Source organism: Colletotrichum destructivum, chromosome 10 (genome assembly GCF_034447905.1).
Source record: "Colletotrichum destructivum chromosome 10, complete sequence".
NCBI classification, from domain to species: Eukaryota; Fungi; Ascomycota; class Sordariomycetes; order Glomerellales; family Glomerellaceae; genus Colletotrichum; species Colletotrichum destructivum.
In genome coordinates this window covers 2,362,964-2,376,139 of record NC_085905.1, presented here as the reverse complement: position 1 = coordinate 2,376,139, position 13,176 = coordinate 2,362,964, and the positions used below count along the sequence as shown (strand labels likewise).

Genomic DNA, 13,176 nt, shown 5'->3' with positions numbered 1-13,176 from the left:
AATCCTTCTTGCAACGTAGGACAGAAAGTTTCGGGCTTGAAGAGAGGAGGAGGAGAACCCTGAAGGAATGGTGAAGACACCTTCAAACATGACTTGCGGGGAATGACTCGTGCCGACGAACCGAGACCGTGGCCAACATGGAGGGCACAAGGCGATGTGTTCGATTAGACTTCAGACAGTCAACGCGAAGGCCCTTCGCGGCTCACATTTACGTCTTGACTGTGCATGCTACTAGCAGCTAGGCACTCTATATGAGTTTTCAGTCACAAAACCACACATTCCACCCTCGTTTCCTGAGTTGAAGTGCCCGACGAAGGTCACTGACACCCGACTTTTGAGTCTTGAAAGCGGATTAGAGCAATCATGTCCAGCGCCGCCGATCCAACAGTGGTTTGAAACATGACTGAAACTGCGTCACAACACCAGTTGCTCCCCGTCTTCCCCAATACAATGTTGAGGGTGGAGGTTCTTCGACCACCCATTTTTCTCTCCCAGGAATGATATTAAAGACAATACGGAGCTGATCTCTTGGCGTCTCTTGGCCACTCGCTTCCGTATCTGTTTTTGGTGGTTCCCTCTTGTTTGATTTCAACGACGGCCATGCTTTTTCAAGGACGCCCATTGGTGGTGTTCTCCCTCGCCGTCATCCTTCTCTTTGTCTGGAGTCTCCGTCTCTTGGGCGTCCATGAAGTACTATCCGATCTGGTCTCATCCTTCTTCGACGAGACGCCAAGCCAGCAACATGCAGAGAGCGCGTTCGTCCGACAAGCCATGGGCGTCGAGTTCCCGGCCCCGATCGACTACGGGCCCATTCGACAAGTGTGTTCTCGTACTCGGTTCCGTCCCGGGCTGCTGTTCAGCTGCGAGGGGCAACACGGCGGCATCGGGATGGTACGGAACCAGATCCTCAAATGCGTCCGATACGCGATCCACGGCGGAGGCGCCGTTGTCGTCCCTTCAATGGCACTGCGGAACGCCAAAGACATCACCGATATCGAGACAGCCACCGAGGTGCCGCTGGACTACCTTCTGGATCGCGAGGCCTTCATCACGCACTTGACGGAAGGATGTCCCGGCATGCGCGTGTACGAACGCGCTGCGGATTTTCCTTCTTACAATACGCGGATAGGGGAGCCCTTGAGCCTGCTGGGAGACCAGTTCGAGCCAGACCACCCTCGCGAGGGATTAAGACACCCTGAAACATGGCGGCAATCCTTCGACAAGTGGCTGGACCAGATGTCCGTCGGGGACCGCCTTCGACCAGATGCCCCGGTACACGTCAAGCTCGAGCAGTCGTTCCTCGAGTATCCCGTCCGTGACGACGGCGACGCCTTCGTGCACGAGTTTGGCAAGATCCTCTCCTTCCGGAACGATACGCGCGCCCTGGCAGCCAAGATCCTGTTCGAACTGAAGGCCAGGTTTAGCCTGCCCATCGATCCGACGAGGGCGATCAACCCCGACGCCTTCTACGGCGCCCACCTACGGCTCGAGGAGGACGCGACGTCCGCGTGGTCGCCGGACGAGTGGCGCTTCTCGCGCATGGAGGACCAGTTCGAGGAGCAGTTCAAGAACCTGGAGCGCACGGGGCTCGGCGTCGTCTACGTCGCCTCCGGGAACCAGTCCGTGGTCGACGTCTTCGCCCAGAGACTGCACGAGCGCCTCGCCGCCGGGCCGGGTCCCGAGAAGAAGCAGAAGGGGGTCGTCCAGGTCGTGACCAAGCACGATCTGCTCCGGGGGCCCGACAGGCAGTGGCTCGACGGCCTCACGTTCGACCAGCAGGCCCTGGTGGACTTTCTGGTCATGTTCAGGGCGAGCGCCTTCATGGGCGTCGCGCACTCCAGCTTCCCGTGGACCATCGCGCTGCGGAGGCACGAGCTGAGCGAGTACGCGAACTACGGGAACGAGGGGTCGGACTTGCTGCGGGACGAGTACAGCATCATCATGGGGATGGAGGCCGATTATCCCTATGTTGACCCCTTTGTGTATGGATTATGGCCATAGAGGCTGGAAGCGTCAAGAAAGTTGGACAACGTCCCCATTAATAAAGATTGAAAACTGACGGACTAAAGTAAATTCTGATTATGAAATGGCTACGTGATACTTTCACCATTCTACAGCATCCGATGTAAATTCTTTTATTGAACTCGGGAGCCTCAGGGTCTTACTACCTTCTTAGCTCCCGAACAGAATGGGTTGATTTAGATTCAGAAGCCAAATCTGAAATCAATAATCAATAACCAGAAAAGCACGCCGCCACTTCTTACACCATAAAAGCCAACCCTCCTAACTAGACACATCTATAAATCGAGGACAACTCTGAGGTCACCAACGGTGTGATGCTGACCAGAAACCAATAGTCTCAGTATGCGACAGTACTCTTCGCTTAGCTTTGCCACAGATGCCTCGGAGAAAAGAGATTCGTAATACGTCAACGTGGCTTCCAACTGCGAGCGACCTTCGTTGAAAGCCAGAACCAGGATTTGCTGTCAAACACGCGGTTGGTTAGCCGATCGATGAAAGGAGACAGGACGACATTGATACTCACCTCGTGAGGATCTTGTTTCCAGGCCGAGCGGAAGTCAACTGCAGTACTGTCGTCAGAGTACTTGACCTTCCGGTAGTTGACCAACGTATTAAAGAGACCCGTGCCGCGGCCCAGCCGGCGTTCAACTTCTGTCAAGTCGAACGTCTTGTGCCGCAGGCTCCGGATGCTGTCTCCTTGGAATACCCGAAGAGCCTCCAGGACTCTTGTTGCGTCGCCGAGTTCAGCTCGAGCCACCATCATCGACAGCATAGGGCCGACTATCTCGTCCGCATGCGGGAAGTCGATGTCTCGATCAGATGACAGGTGTCCGAAACACACGGATTCATTGCCAGTCTCGAAATGCAAGAGCAGCGCCCATGTAAACTGCAGTAGATTCGAAAGAGTGACTCCGACCTCCCGGAGGAACTCCCGAAGCTCCGTGGTCATCTCCACCGTGAAATTGACAGAGCCCATGGAGAAAGGGTCTGAGCTGGCGCCGACGTCTGACGCGGTACGAACTATGCATGGATCGACGCTGCGGAGCTTTCCAACCCAGTAACGGTTGCTCTCTTCCAAGTCACGGGTCTGCCGGACGTGTTGGATGTAATGGTGGAAGCCGGCGGGGGGCAATGCTGGCTCTGGAGGATCGCCTCGGTAGAACGTTGAGAAGTCGGAGAAGACGTGGGACAGGCTGACGTGGTCGATCAGAATGTGTCCCATGGCAAAATGAACGAATGTTTGGCCATCGTCAGCGGTGAATATGCGGATGGAGACGGGCGGTGTGTCATCTTTGAAGAGCCTCGACCGAACGTCATTGAGATGGTGTCGACTTTGTGCAGCTGCATCGGCCTCGGATCGTACGGCGTGGACTGATATGTCGGCCTGATGCCCCGTCAAGATTTGGTGGAAAAGCTGGTTGGACGACGCGTCGAAAATGAATACGCTCCTCAAGATGGCATGCCGATTTACCGTTTGTTGCCATGCCTGCTGAAGGGCCTCCACATCAGAAGCCCTCTTCCCGTCCACGTTGCTCAGAGACACAAGGCTGTTGAACAGGTACGGCTTGTGTGGGTTATTCAAGAAGGCATGGTACATTCTCTGCTGGAATGGCGAGCACGGTACCACGGTTTCGACGTTATCTTGGGTGCTCAGTGCGAGTTTGGCGAATGATGACAGGGACGAGGACATATCGGGTGATTGTGGAGGAGTAGGCATTGAGCCTTGTCCGTCTGGGACCGGAGAAGCCACAGATGCCAACTGCCTGACTGTTGGGTTTGCAAGCACATCTTGGGTGGTGACCCGGAGACCAGCTTCCTTGCAGAGGCGCATCACTTGCATTGCTAAGTCAACATTGAATTAGCTCAAGTCACAAAGACGTGGTAGGGTCGAATGAACGAATTCTTACCGTAGATCGAGTCTCCACCCAACCTGAAAAAAGACTGATCGAGAGATATGTGGCCTGCTCGTGCCACAGTTAGCATTGTCCTTGCTTCAATGGTGACAGCTGCTTGTCAACCTACTTTGCTGGATGCCAAGAACCCTCTTCCAGATCTCGAGAACCGTCTCTTCAGTGGGAGAAGAATGCTGGTCTCCCGCGTCGACGTTCTGGTGTACATCCAAAGCAGCTTGCAATGTCTTTTCGTCAATCTCATTCACCCAGTTGACCACATGCTGACGATCCAGCTTCAGAGACAACTGCACAGGAAGACTCCGGACAAGGAGCCAAGTCTCTGGAATCATGTACTGGGGCAGTTCCCGTCCCAAAAGCGAAGTAATCTCATCCATGATAGTGCCGAGCTTGCGAGAGAGTGCCGAATCCAGGTCTTCTTTTCTTATCATGGTGATGCCCTGGCCATGAACTGCTATCTCGGATTTTGAGGAGGTGGCGGCCAAGCTGACAACAGCTACGAGACGACCCTTGAGACGCCCTGATTGCGGTACGAGCACCATGCTATGCTGTATGATACCCGAAAGATTGTTCAAATGGTACTGTATCTCACCGAGCTCGACACGTTGGCCGCGAATCTTGACTTGCGAGTGGTCTTTCCTCCGATGGATAAGCAAGCTGCCGTCTTCGGCGTATCTGACGAGATCGCCCGTCTTGTACAGCTTGCGCGGGAAACCCTCCTCTGGAGAAGCAGATTCGACCTCAACGGCCCAGGCTGGGGGATCGATGAAAGCAGCCGCTGTCTTGGCTTCATCGTTGAGGTAGCCTTTGCCGACTATCGGCCCGTCCAAGAGGAGTTCACCGACAGCCCCGATCGGCATCAGGATGTCGTGGTTTTCCGGGTGGACTACCCAGCCGCGGCAACCGACTGGCCATCCGATGTTGGTAGCGTCTGTGTCGACGGTAAACGGGGCTCCAACGGTGCTCGTGACTGAGCATTCCGTCGGCCCGTAGCTTGGCCTCATGCGAATCTTGCCGGCCCAGCGGGCCACGAGGTCCTGGCTCATGGGCTCCGCGTGGACAGTGATGAAATCGAGTGACTCGAGCTCATCAGGATCGAGGGTCCGCAAGAAGGATGGCGTGAACGCAGCCCAGTTCACCTGATTCCGCGCTACGAACCCGGGGATGTCTGACAGGCGGTCTGTTTCGGACGGGGTGCAGATGCAGCCGCCGGCCACGAGCACCGTGAAGATTTCCTCGAGAGAGGCGTCGAAGCAGTAGTTGGTGAACTGCAGCACCCGGGACTCGGCCTTGATCTGCAGCCACGACCTGTTGGAGGCCACGGCCGAGCAAAACGACTTGTGCTGAATGACAACTCCCTTTGGCACACCCGTCGTACCTGAAGTGAAGATGACGTAGAGAACGCTCGACGGGCTAGCAGAGGCTACAGATTGGTCGCGGCTCTCTGGGCTGGGAAGATCCTCGACGGAGTTCTTGTGGACGATCATGACCGTCTCGACAACACTCGCTAGCTTTGCATGCTGAGCCGCTGAAGTGAGGCCGAGACGCGACTTGGTCTGCATGATCACAGACTCTGTCCTCTTCGGTGCGCCCTGGATGTCGATGTGGACGAACGCCGCACCGGATTTCGCAACCGCGAGCATCGCCACCACGGCCCAGAGGGATTTCTCGAAGCACAAGACTACAATCTCTCCCGGACCGGCCCCCAGAGACTGTAGCCGGACAGCGAGTTTGGTGGACAGCAAGTCCAGGTCTGCGTATGATAGATCTCCATCCCACGAGCATATTGCTGGTCTCAAGGGTTGACGGTGAGTTGTTTCGGCGATTACATCATGGATGCACTGGTGTTTGGTCTCCATTCTGGTCGGGTTCCATGCCTGCAGCTGGATTCGATCCAGGTCGGTAGCCAGGCCGAGCTCCTGAACCGGTGTTCCTGGATGAGAGGCTATAGAGCGCACAGCGGTTACATAGGACGTCAGAAGGCGCTCTGCCTGGGCTTCCGACATGAAGTGCGTCGGCGATTCCAAGGTGATCTGAAGTTGACCTTGGTCTTCGGTCACGCATACGGCGATGTCGTACTGCAATTGAACATCAAGTCAGCTTATTTCCGCACTGCAACAATCACAAGCCATGATCTGGAGAAAAAGGGATGGATCTTACTTCACTCGTGTCGTGAGAGTATAACAATTCTGACTTGACCCTCCCCACCTCGGGGGTGATGGCCCTCTGGAAGTTGAAGATGGTGTTGAACATGGCACTCCCATTACGACTGGCGGCGTGTGCGATCTGAGCCAGTGACACTGCCTGTCTGGAAATGTGCTCGATGCTGTCATCTTGTACACGCCGCAAAATCTCTGACGTCTTGCCAGAGCCTTCGAGCCGAACCCGCAGAGGCACAATGGTAGCCATTGGCCCGATGATCTCTGACGCCCCCGGGATCGGGACGTCTCTGCCGTGACCAAGAACACCAAAGACAACATCGTCCGAGTTCAGATAGGCCGACAAGACCACTGCCCACGCGGCTTGAAATATTGCAGGCGGAGTCAAGTCAAACTCCCGGCACGTTGTCTTCAAAGACGTTTTGTCCGTGATGACGGAAGTGACTCGAGTGAACTCGGAGCGGCGATTTGTTGGAGAGGAGTATTGTAACAGCCTAGGGAAGTGACATGTCGGTGCTCCCTCCAGGTGATTGCTCCAGTATTGCAAGATATTTCCCGTATCTTGCTGCTGGATGTAGTCAATGTAGCCGGAGTAAGGATGAACCCCTTGCTTTGGGCAGCCATCATAAGCAGCCAGGAAGTCGCGGATCAAAAGACGAGAAGTCGTGCCATCGGTGATGAGATGATTCTTGTCGAGGAGACAGTAGACAGAGCCGTCCTGTGCAGTGTAGATCCGGAGCTTGTGGAGAACTTTACCGTCCATCGGTGCAGGCACGGCTGAACGAGACTGTTGCGCCCATAGAGTCACGAGGCCGGCTTCATCTTCCATTCGGAGAAGCTCAACGTCAGGGTCCAAGGATCTCAGTACCACTTGTAAGAACATCCCAGACTCATTCTCGAGGAAGATCGTACGTAAAATGGCGTACGAAGCACAGACATGTTTCCAAGCGGCCAGAAGCCTGTTGGGGTTGATAGACTCCTGTCCAGAGAGCCTGAAGAGGAAATGCTGACTGTACAGATTGGCAGATTTCTTCAGTTGCGACATCATGAGACTATCCTGGATGGGTGAGCACGGATAGATGGCCTCGATGTCGTCAGGCCGCAAGTGGAAGCGTGACACGGCGAGGTCAAGAGCCTTGCTGAGTTGCGTGTGTTCAAGACCGACGGAGGAAGGCAACACATTCGATGGCGATAGCGGTGGCGAATCTAGACCTGGAGCCGAGAGGTTGGAGATGGTTCGCTTGAGAATATCCTCCAGTCGGAGCACCCAGTCTGCCAGTTGGACCTGATGATCCATCTGCTTGTTCCACTCAACTTGAATAGACAATCGATCGTCTTTTGTGACGGCCAACAGTGAAATGAGGGCGTATCTCGACGACTCTGCGCGTTGTTGGCGCCTCAGCTCCGACAGCGCTTTCTGGAAGTCTTCGTCACACCTCTTGAAGAGTGAGTCGTCCTTTTCAAACTGTTGGAAGTCGCCCAGGTAGTTGAGAGTGACCTCCATCGGCAGGTCATGGCCACGGAAAGCCTCGGCACCGGCCTCGCTAAGGAACCGAGACGCAAAGTACGAGAAGCCATTCAGCGGGGTTTTCGAACGAGCGTCGCAGACCTTGCGCAGAATGTTGTCTCGATGCTGCGCGGCAACGGGAGAGAACGTGGTGAACCATCCAACGGTTCCGGAGGGATCGACGTCGGGAGAAAACGGCTCTCGTCCGTGACCTTCGGTGAAGACGGAGGGAAAGCGGCCGAATGTTTGCAAAAACGACTCGATAATGGAGGAAACCATGATGTCCAGGGTTCTGATGCCAGAATTGGCCGATGCTCGAGACATGGACTGAGTGAGACCAGCGTCGAGGGCGATGGTGCGGGAGACCGTCTCTCCGAAGCAGTTCCTCTTGCCATCCATGCCCCAGAATCCCAAGTCTGTTGCAGAAATTTGGATATCAGGAGGAAGCACGTCCCGAGGCTGCAAGGCCGATGCAAACTGCTGCTGGGCCAAGCACCACGACTGGAACGAGTTTGTTTCCTGACGTGCGGGCTTGCCCAGCAGGAGGAACTCTTCCAGCTCGCGAAACAGGATGCGCCAAGATACAGTGTCCACGACAAGATGGTGGACGGTGACGCTCATCAGCGTCTGCCGTGCCGTCTCGAAGACGTCGAAGGCGACGAGAGGGCCTTTGGTAAGATGTATCGACAGCTTAGCCTCAGCGATGCACTCGAGGACGTAGTTATGCTCATCGCGGTTGTGGAAGCGTACTCGACAGTCTTTGGCCTCATCAACAGATTTTGAAGGGATTCGCTGCGTCCACTTGCCGTCACGGCGCTCGAAACGGGCCCGTAACATCGGATGGGCTTGGAGAAGAGACCGGATGCCCTTGAGTAGTTCATCCTGGCCGATGATCCTGGTTACCTTAACAACCATAGTCTGCTGGTCTAGTACGTCACCTTCTGGCGAGGCTTGGAAGTGCAGTTGTTGAATGGGAGATAGATTGAACGAATCCGTTGTCGTTGTTGTTGTTGTCGAGTTGTCTTCGGTCTTAGTCTGGATGTGTTTACTCTGTATTGAGGCCGTTGATGCTCTGGCGAGACGTTCAATGGTTCGATACCGGAGAATATCGGCAGTCGATACGTCGAGGCCAATTTGCCGCAACATGCTGCTGATGGTCATGGCCAAAATCGAGTCGCCACCTGCGCTTCGTTAGCTTCCCATCGGCATATACGACTTTAAAAAGGGCTTTTGCGTACCCAAGTAGTAGAACGAGCTGTTCCACCCAATCTCCTCTTCTGGAATGTTCAAGACTTCGCTCCAAATCTGCCTCATGCCGAGTTCCGCCTCGCTTCCAGGCCGGTCCCAAGTCTCTTCTTCCATGCGAGGCAAGATCTCGGCGAACTCATCCGGCGTCAGGTTCTCGAGATAACTGGTGACCGTCTTTCGATCCAACTTTCCGGAAGAGTTCCTTGGCATGAACTTCAGAATGATCCACAACTCTGGGTTCATGTATGGTGGCAATCTATCAAGGAGGTGGTCCCTCATACAACTGATGTGCTCAAGCCAAGGCGTGCTAAGAAGCTCAATCGTCGAACCCGAAGTTGACATCTCACTGCTGGCGTCTGCAAACTGGCCATTGAGCATGATGACAGCAGTCAGTCTTGTGGCACAAGGTCCCGACGCCGGTACAAGGGCAAGGCAGTGCTGAACCCGGGGATCGAGTGCCATCTGCCTCTCAATCTCTCCCAGCTCAATCCTCTGGCCGCGGAGCTTGACCTGGCCATCTCGGCGATGGACAAAGTGCAGATGGCCTGAAGAGTCGTACTTGACCAAATCGCCAGTCTTGTAAAGCCTCTTCTCGGGTGCCCAATGAAGACCCTGTGTGAACGAGTTGTTGGTCTGCTCCGGACTGTTCAAGTATTCCTTCGCGAGAATCGGCCCTTCCATGAGAAGCTCGCCCACTACGCCGATGGCTTGAAGAGCGTTGGGATCGTCAGGCCTGACAATCCAAGTCCTGCACCCCGGGACCGCCGAGCCGATGTTGGTGGGATTGCTGTCGAGAGACATTGTCGGGCTGATGGTGCTGGTCACGCAACACTCCGACGGCCCGTAAACCTGAATGAGCTCGGTATCCGGGGACGCAGCCCAGTTTCGGATATTCTTGGCAGTCATCGCCTCGCCTCCGAGAACCATGGTCTTCATCGTCGGCATGAGGGCCGGTGTAAGCAGCTCGGCAAAAGATGGTGTGAGATGCGCCCAGTTTGCCCCTGACTTGGATGCGAACGAAGCCAAGTTTCGCAAGTTCAGCCGGTCCTCTTCCGAGGGGACGCACAAGCAGGCGCCGACGGCAAAGGTTGTGAGGTGATCCTCCATGCTGGTATCAAAACCATAGGAAGCAAACTGCAAGACCCTTGAGTCCTCGTTGATATGGATCCCTGGGCTGTGAGCTTGGGCGGCATACGAGTAGGCCCCGTGTTCCACAACAACTCCCTTGGGCTTTCCGGTAGACCCAGACGTGAAGATGATGTACGCCGGGTCCGTCAGAGATACCGAGGGAAGTGATGAAGAGTAATCCGCGGACGTGATGTGAGCAAGCGTCTTGCCATTGAGTTCCAGCAGATGACGACTAAACGATCTCAGCGACGGTGCTTGGTCTCGGGAACAGATGATCAAACCAGCCACTGCTGAGATGCCAAGCTGCTGTAGGATCTCCTCTCTTCTGGACGTAGGATTAGAAATATCGATTGGCACAAAGGCGTTACCGCTTTTCAGGATACCAATCATAGCCACCGAGTACCACATTGACTTCTCGAAGCAAAGCGCGACAAATGCACCTGGTCCGATTCCAAGGGCAAGAATACGACGAGCAACCGCTGTGGCCGCCTTGTCCAACTCGCGGTAGGTCATTTCGCCGTCACAAGCGTAGATGGCTGGTGCTTCAGGTCTGAGCAGAGCTTGGTTCTCGATAAGCTCATGAACAGGCACCGGACGTGTTGCAGGAGCCGGATTCCGATGATTCCAGGCCGTGACTTGTTCCAGGTCCCAAGGGCTGATGGAGGTGACTTTCTGGACACGGGTCTCGGAATCCTGCGTGTCGATTAGTCTGGCGAGGATGCTCGAGAAAGTGTGTGAGACGTTCTCCGCCATAGACGGCGACAATGTGGCCGTGGAATACGCCAAGCGTACCCGAATGTCCGAGTCCGAGTAGGTGACCTTGAGCACGAGATCAAAGTCTGACGCGTTGTGTGATGCAACCAGCTTGAAGAACTCGCGGCTGCTGTCAGTGCTGCTCGACATGGAGGGAGAGTAGTACGACGTCATGATGGTGTTGAACAGCTTCGTCTCGTTGGTTCCGAGGATGCGCTGCACCTTGCCGATGGAGAAGCACTGGTGCGGCAACGCGTTGACGAAGTCGTCCCGGACACTCTCGAGAAGGCCGCCGAGGGATTTGCCGTTGACGCCGCCCACCCGGCACACGAGCAAGTTCATCATCGGCCCGATGATCTCGGACACCCCCGGTATGGGCAGGCTGCGCCCCGAGGAGAGGTAGCCGAAGCAGACATCGGGGTCCTCGGTGTAAGTGCTCAGAACAAGTGCCCAGACGGCTTGCACAGCGTTTGATATGGTTGCGTTGAAGTCGCGGCAGACGGCCCGAAGACTTTCGAGGCTGATGATGTCTAGCGGTATTTCCACCACCTCAAAGGAGCCTGCCGAACCCGATTTGTTGTCGTTCATAGTCGGAAAGTAGGAGGGCTCTGCGCCGTCTAGGTACTCTATCCAGTAATCAAGGGCGGCGCTCTCGTCGGCTTGGTTCTGGAGGTAGTCGATGTATCGCCCGTACCCCGGGGCCGGACCAGCGATGTGGCTGCCTTGTAGTCGTTTGACAAGCTCGTCCATGAGTATCATCAAGGAAGTGCCGTCGACCGTCAAGTGGTTCAGGTCTACCTGGAGAAGCGTCTGGGTGCGATTCGTCCCTCGAGTGGTGTTGTAAAGCGTGATTTGATGGTGAGATTCGTCCGTGTCATTGTCTTCGTTCTCCGGATCTCCGACGGCAAACCTGTATTTGGCGTCGGCGACATCGTCAACTTGTCTTGTTGTGATCTTGCCCATCCTCTTCTTGAGAACCACTGCATCTAGTAACCGCTCAGAGGCCGGACCTGGAGTCTCCACGTAGACTGTTCGGAGAGTCTGGTGCCGGCGGACAACATCGTTCCAGGCTGCTTCAAAGCTGGACGGATCGAACTCGGATTGCGCCTCGAAAAGGCCGCGAGTGCGGTAAAGACGCTTTGAGCTCAACTTTTGGCCAATGTACATACTCTCTTGCATCGGACTACAAGGATAAATCGTCTCGACATCCTCGGAGCTGAGCCCGTACTTTTCCTCCAGCTCGCTGTAGATCTTGCTAAAGTCATAGTTGAATGGCATCTGGGGGTACTTTTCGTCTCCATCGTCTCTGTGACGGCCTGTGGCATCGTCGGACCCGTTGGCAAGGCACGACTCGGTGAGCGAGGCTATGTCTATCAATGGCTTGTGAAGGATGTCTTGGAACCGAACAGCCAAGCCTTGGTCGGCGCATCTTTGATAAAGATGTACCGCTTTGAACGAATCTCCTGGAGTTTTCCATCAATCAGCTTTGTGAAAATGAAACAAAAACACAGACGTGATATCCCATTACTCACCTCCGAGGCCAACAAAAGAAGCTTCAGCATCGATATTTTCAAGGGGAATGGCTAAAACCTTGGAGACCAGGGTCCTCAACTTTTCAGTGACAACTTTTGTGTCGTTGATCCCGGTACCGCTTGACATATTGAGAGGCATAGACGGCACTATGGCTTGGAGCTGAAGGCCGCCGCACGGATGGCGTGGGAAACGGACGCGAGAAACACGCTGTCGACCGACTCGTGCACTTTCGTCAGATGTCTTCTATTCGCTTCAAGACTAGAACGAACACTCCAAGACTAAAACGACAACGAGATGGCTTGCAATCTACCGATGTAGCTAATCTCGAAAACAAAACCGGCATCACTAATCGCTAGCACACCTTGCCACACAGCCTTCAGCCATCGTGATTCCATGGGGGCGCCGGGGGGCCGGCATGGGACGGGTTTGGCGCACCGATTGACGCTGCGTCTCGGACCGAGAACCAACTTTATTTCCTTATATTTATTTCCCTACCACCACGTCGCCGGTCGGTTCATCTCAGAACTCGACCCATCTGGATGCTTAAGCGTAGGGACTTGAGCAACGTCACGAAAGGGGAATCATGAGCGAGAACCTTACAAGATTGTACTACTGAAGCATGTCCCAATATCTAAAGTTGTCGCGTAGGGCAGCTTTGAATCACCGCCATGGCAACCATTGCAATGACCAAAACACATATGCAAACAATCTCTTTCAATATGGCGTGCCAGTTAGCGAGCCCCAAACGTAATACTAGAGACACCACATACCACCGTAACTGTTGTCATGGAACCTACACACACGTGTGATAGGGGGGCTAGACCTCTGCCTAGAACCGCCACAACCGCATCCGCCGAATAAGCAACAGACCGTGTGGGAGAATGCCATTGTCGAAGAAACCGACCCATTCTGCATC

General features: G+C 54.8%; 2 protein-coding genes across 2 annotated transcripts; one reads left to right on the top strand and one right to left on the bottom strand.

The window, feature by feature from the left end:
• Positions 1 to 565: 565 nt before the first annotated feature.
• CDEST_15004 (uncharacterized protein) lies at positions 566 to 2,001 on the top strand (the record flags this gene model as incomplete). Its single annotated transcript, XM_062931160.1, has 1 exon — positions 566 to 2,001. Exon 1 carries the CDS (start codon positions 601 to 603, stop codon positions 1,999 to 2,001), a length of 1,401 nt encoding a protein of 466 aa, XP_062787211.1. The 5' UTR covers positions 566 to 600.
• A 296-nt stretch (positions 2,002 to 2,297) lies between these two features.
• Positions 2,298 to 12,386, bottom strand: CDEST_15003 (Putative AMP-dependent synthetase/ligase domain, Condensation domain, AMP-binding, ANL; the record flags this gene model as incomplete). The annotated part of the gene is made up of 7 exons (XM_062931159.1): positions 2,298 to 2,483; positions 2,546 to 3,864; positions 3,930 to 3,983; positions 4,045 to 6,010; positions 6,093 to 8,779; positions 8,837 to 12,190; positions 12,260 to 12,386. 7 exons carry the CDS (start codon positions 12,384 to 12,386, stop codon positions 2,298 to 2,300), a joined length of 9,693 nt encoding a protein of 3,230 aa, XP_062787210.1.
• Positions 12,387 to 13,176: the final 790 nt, after the last annotated feature.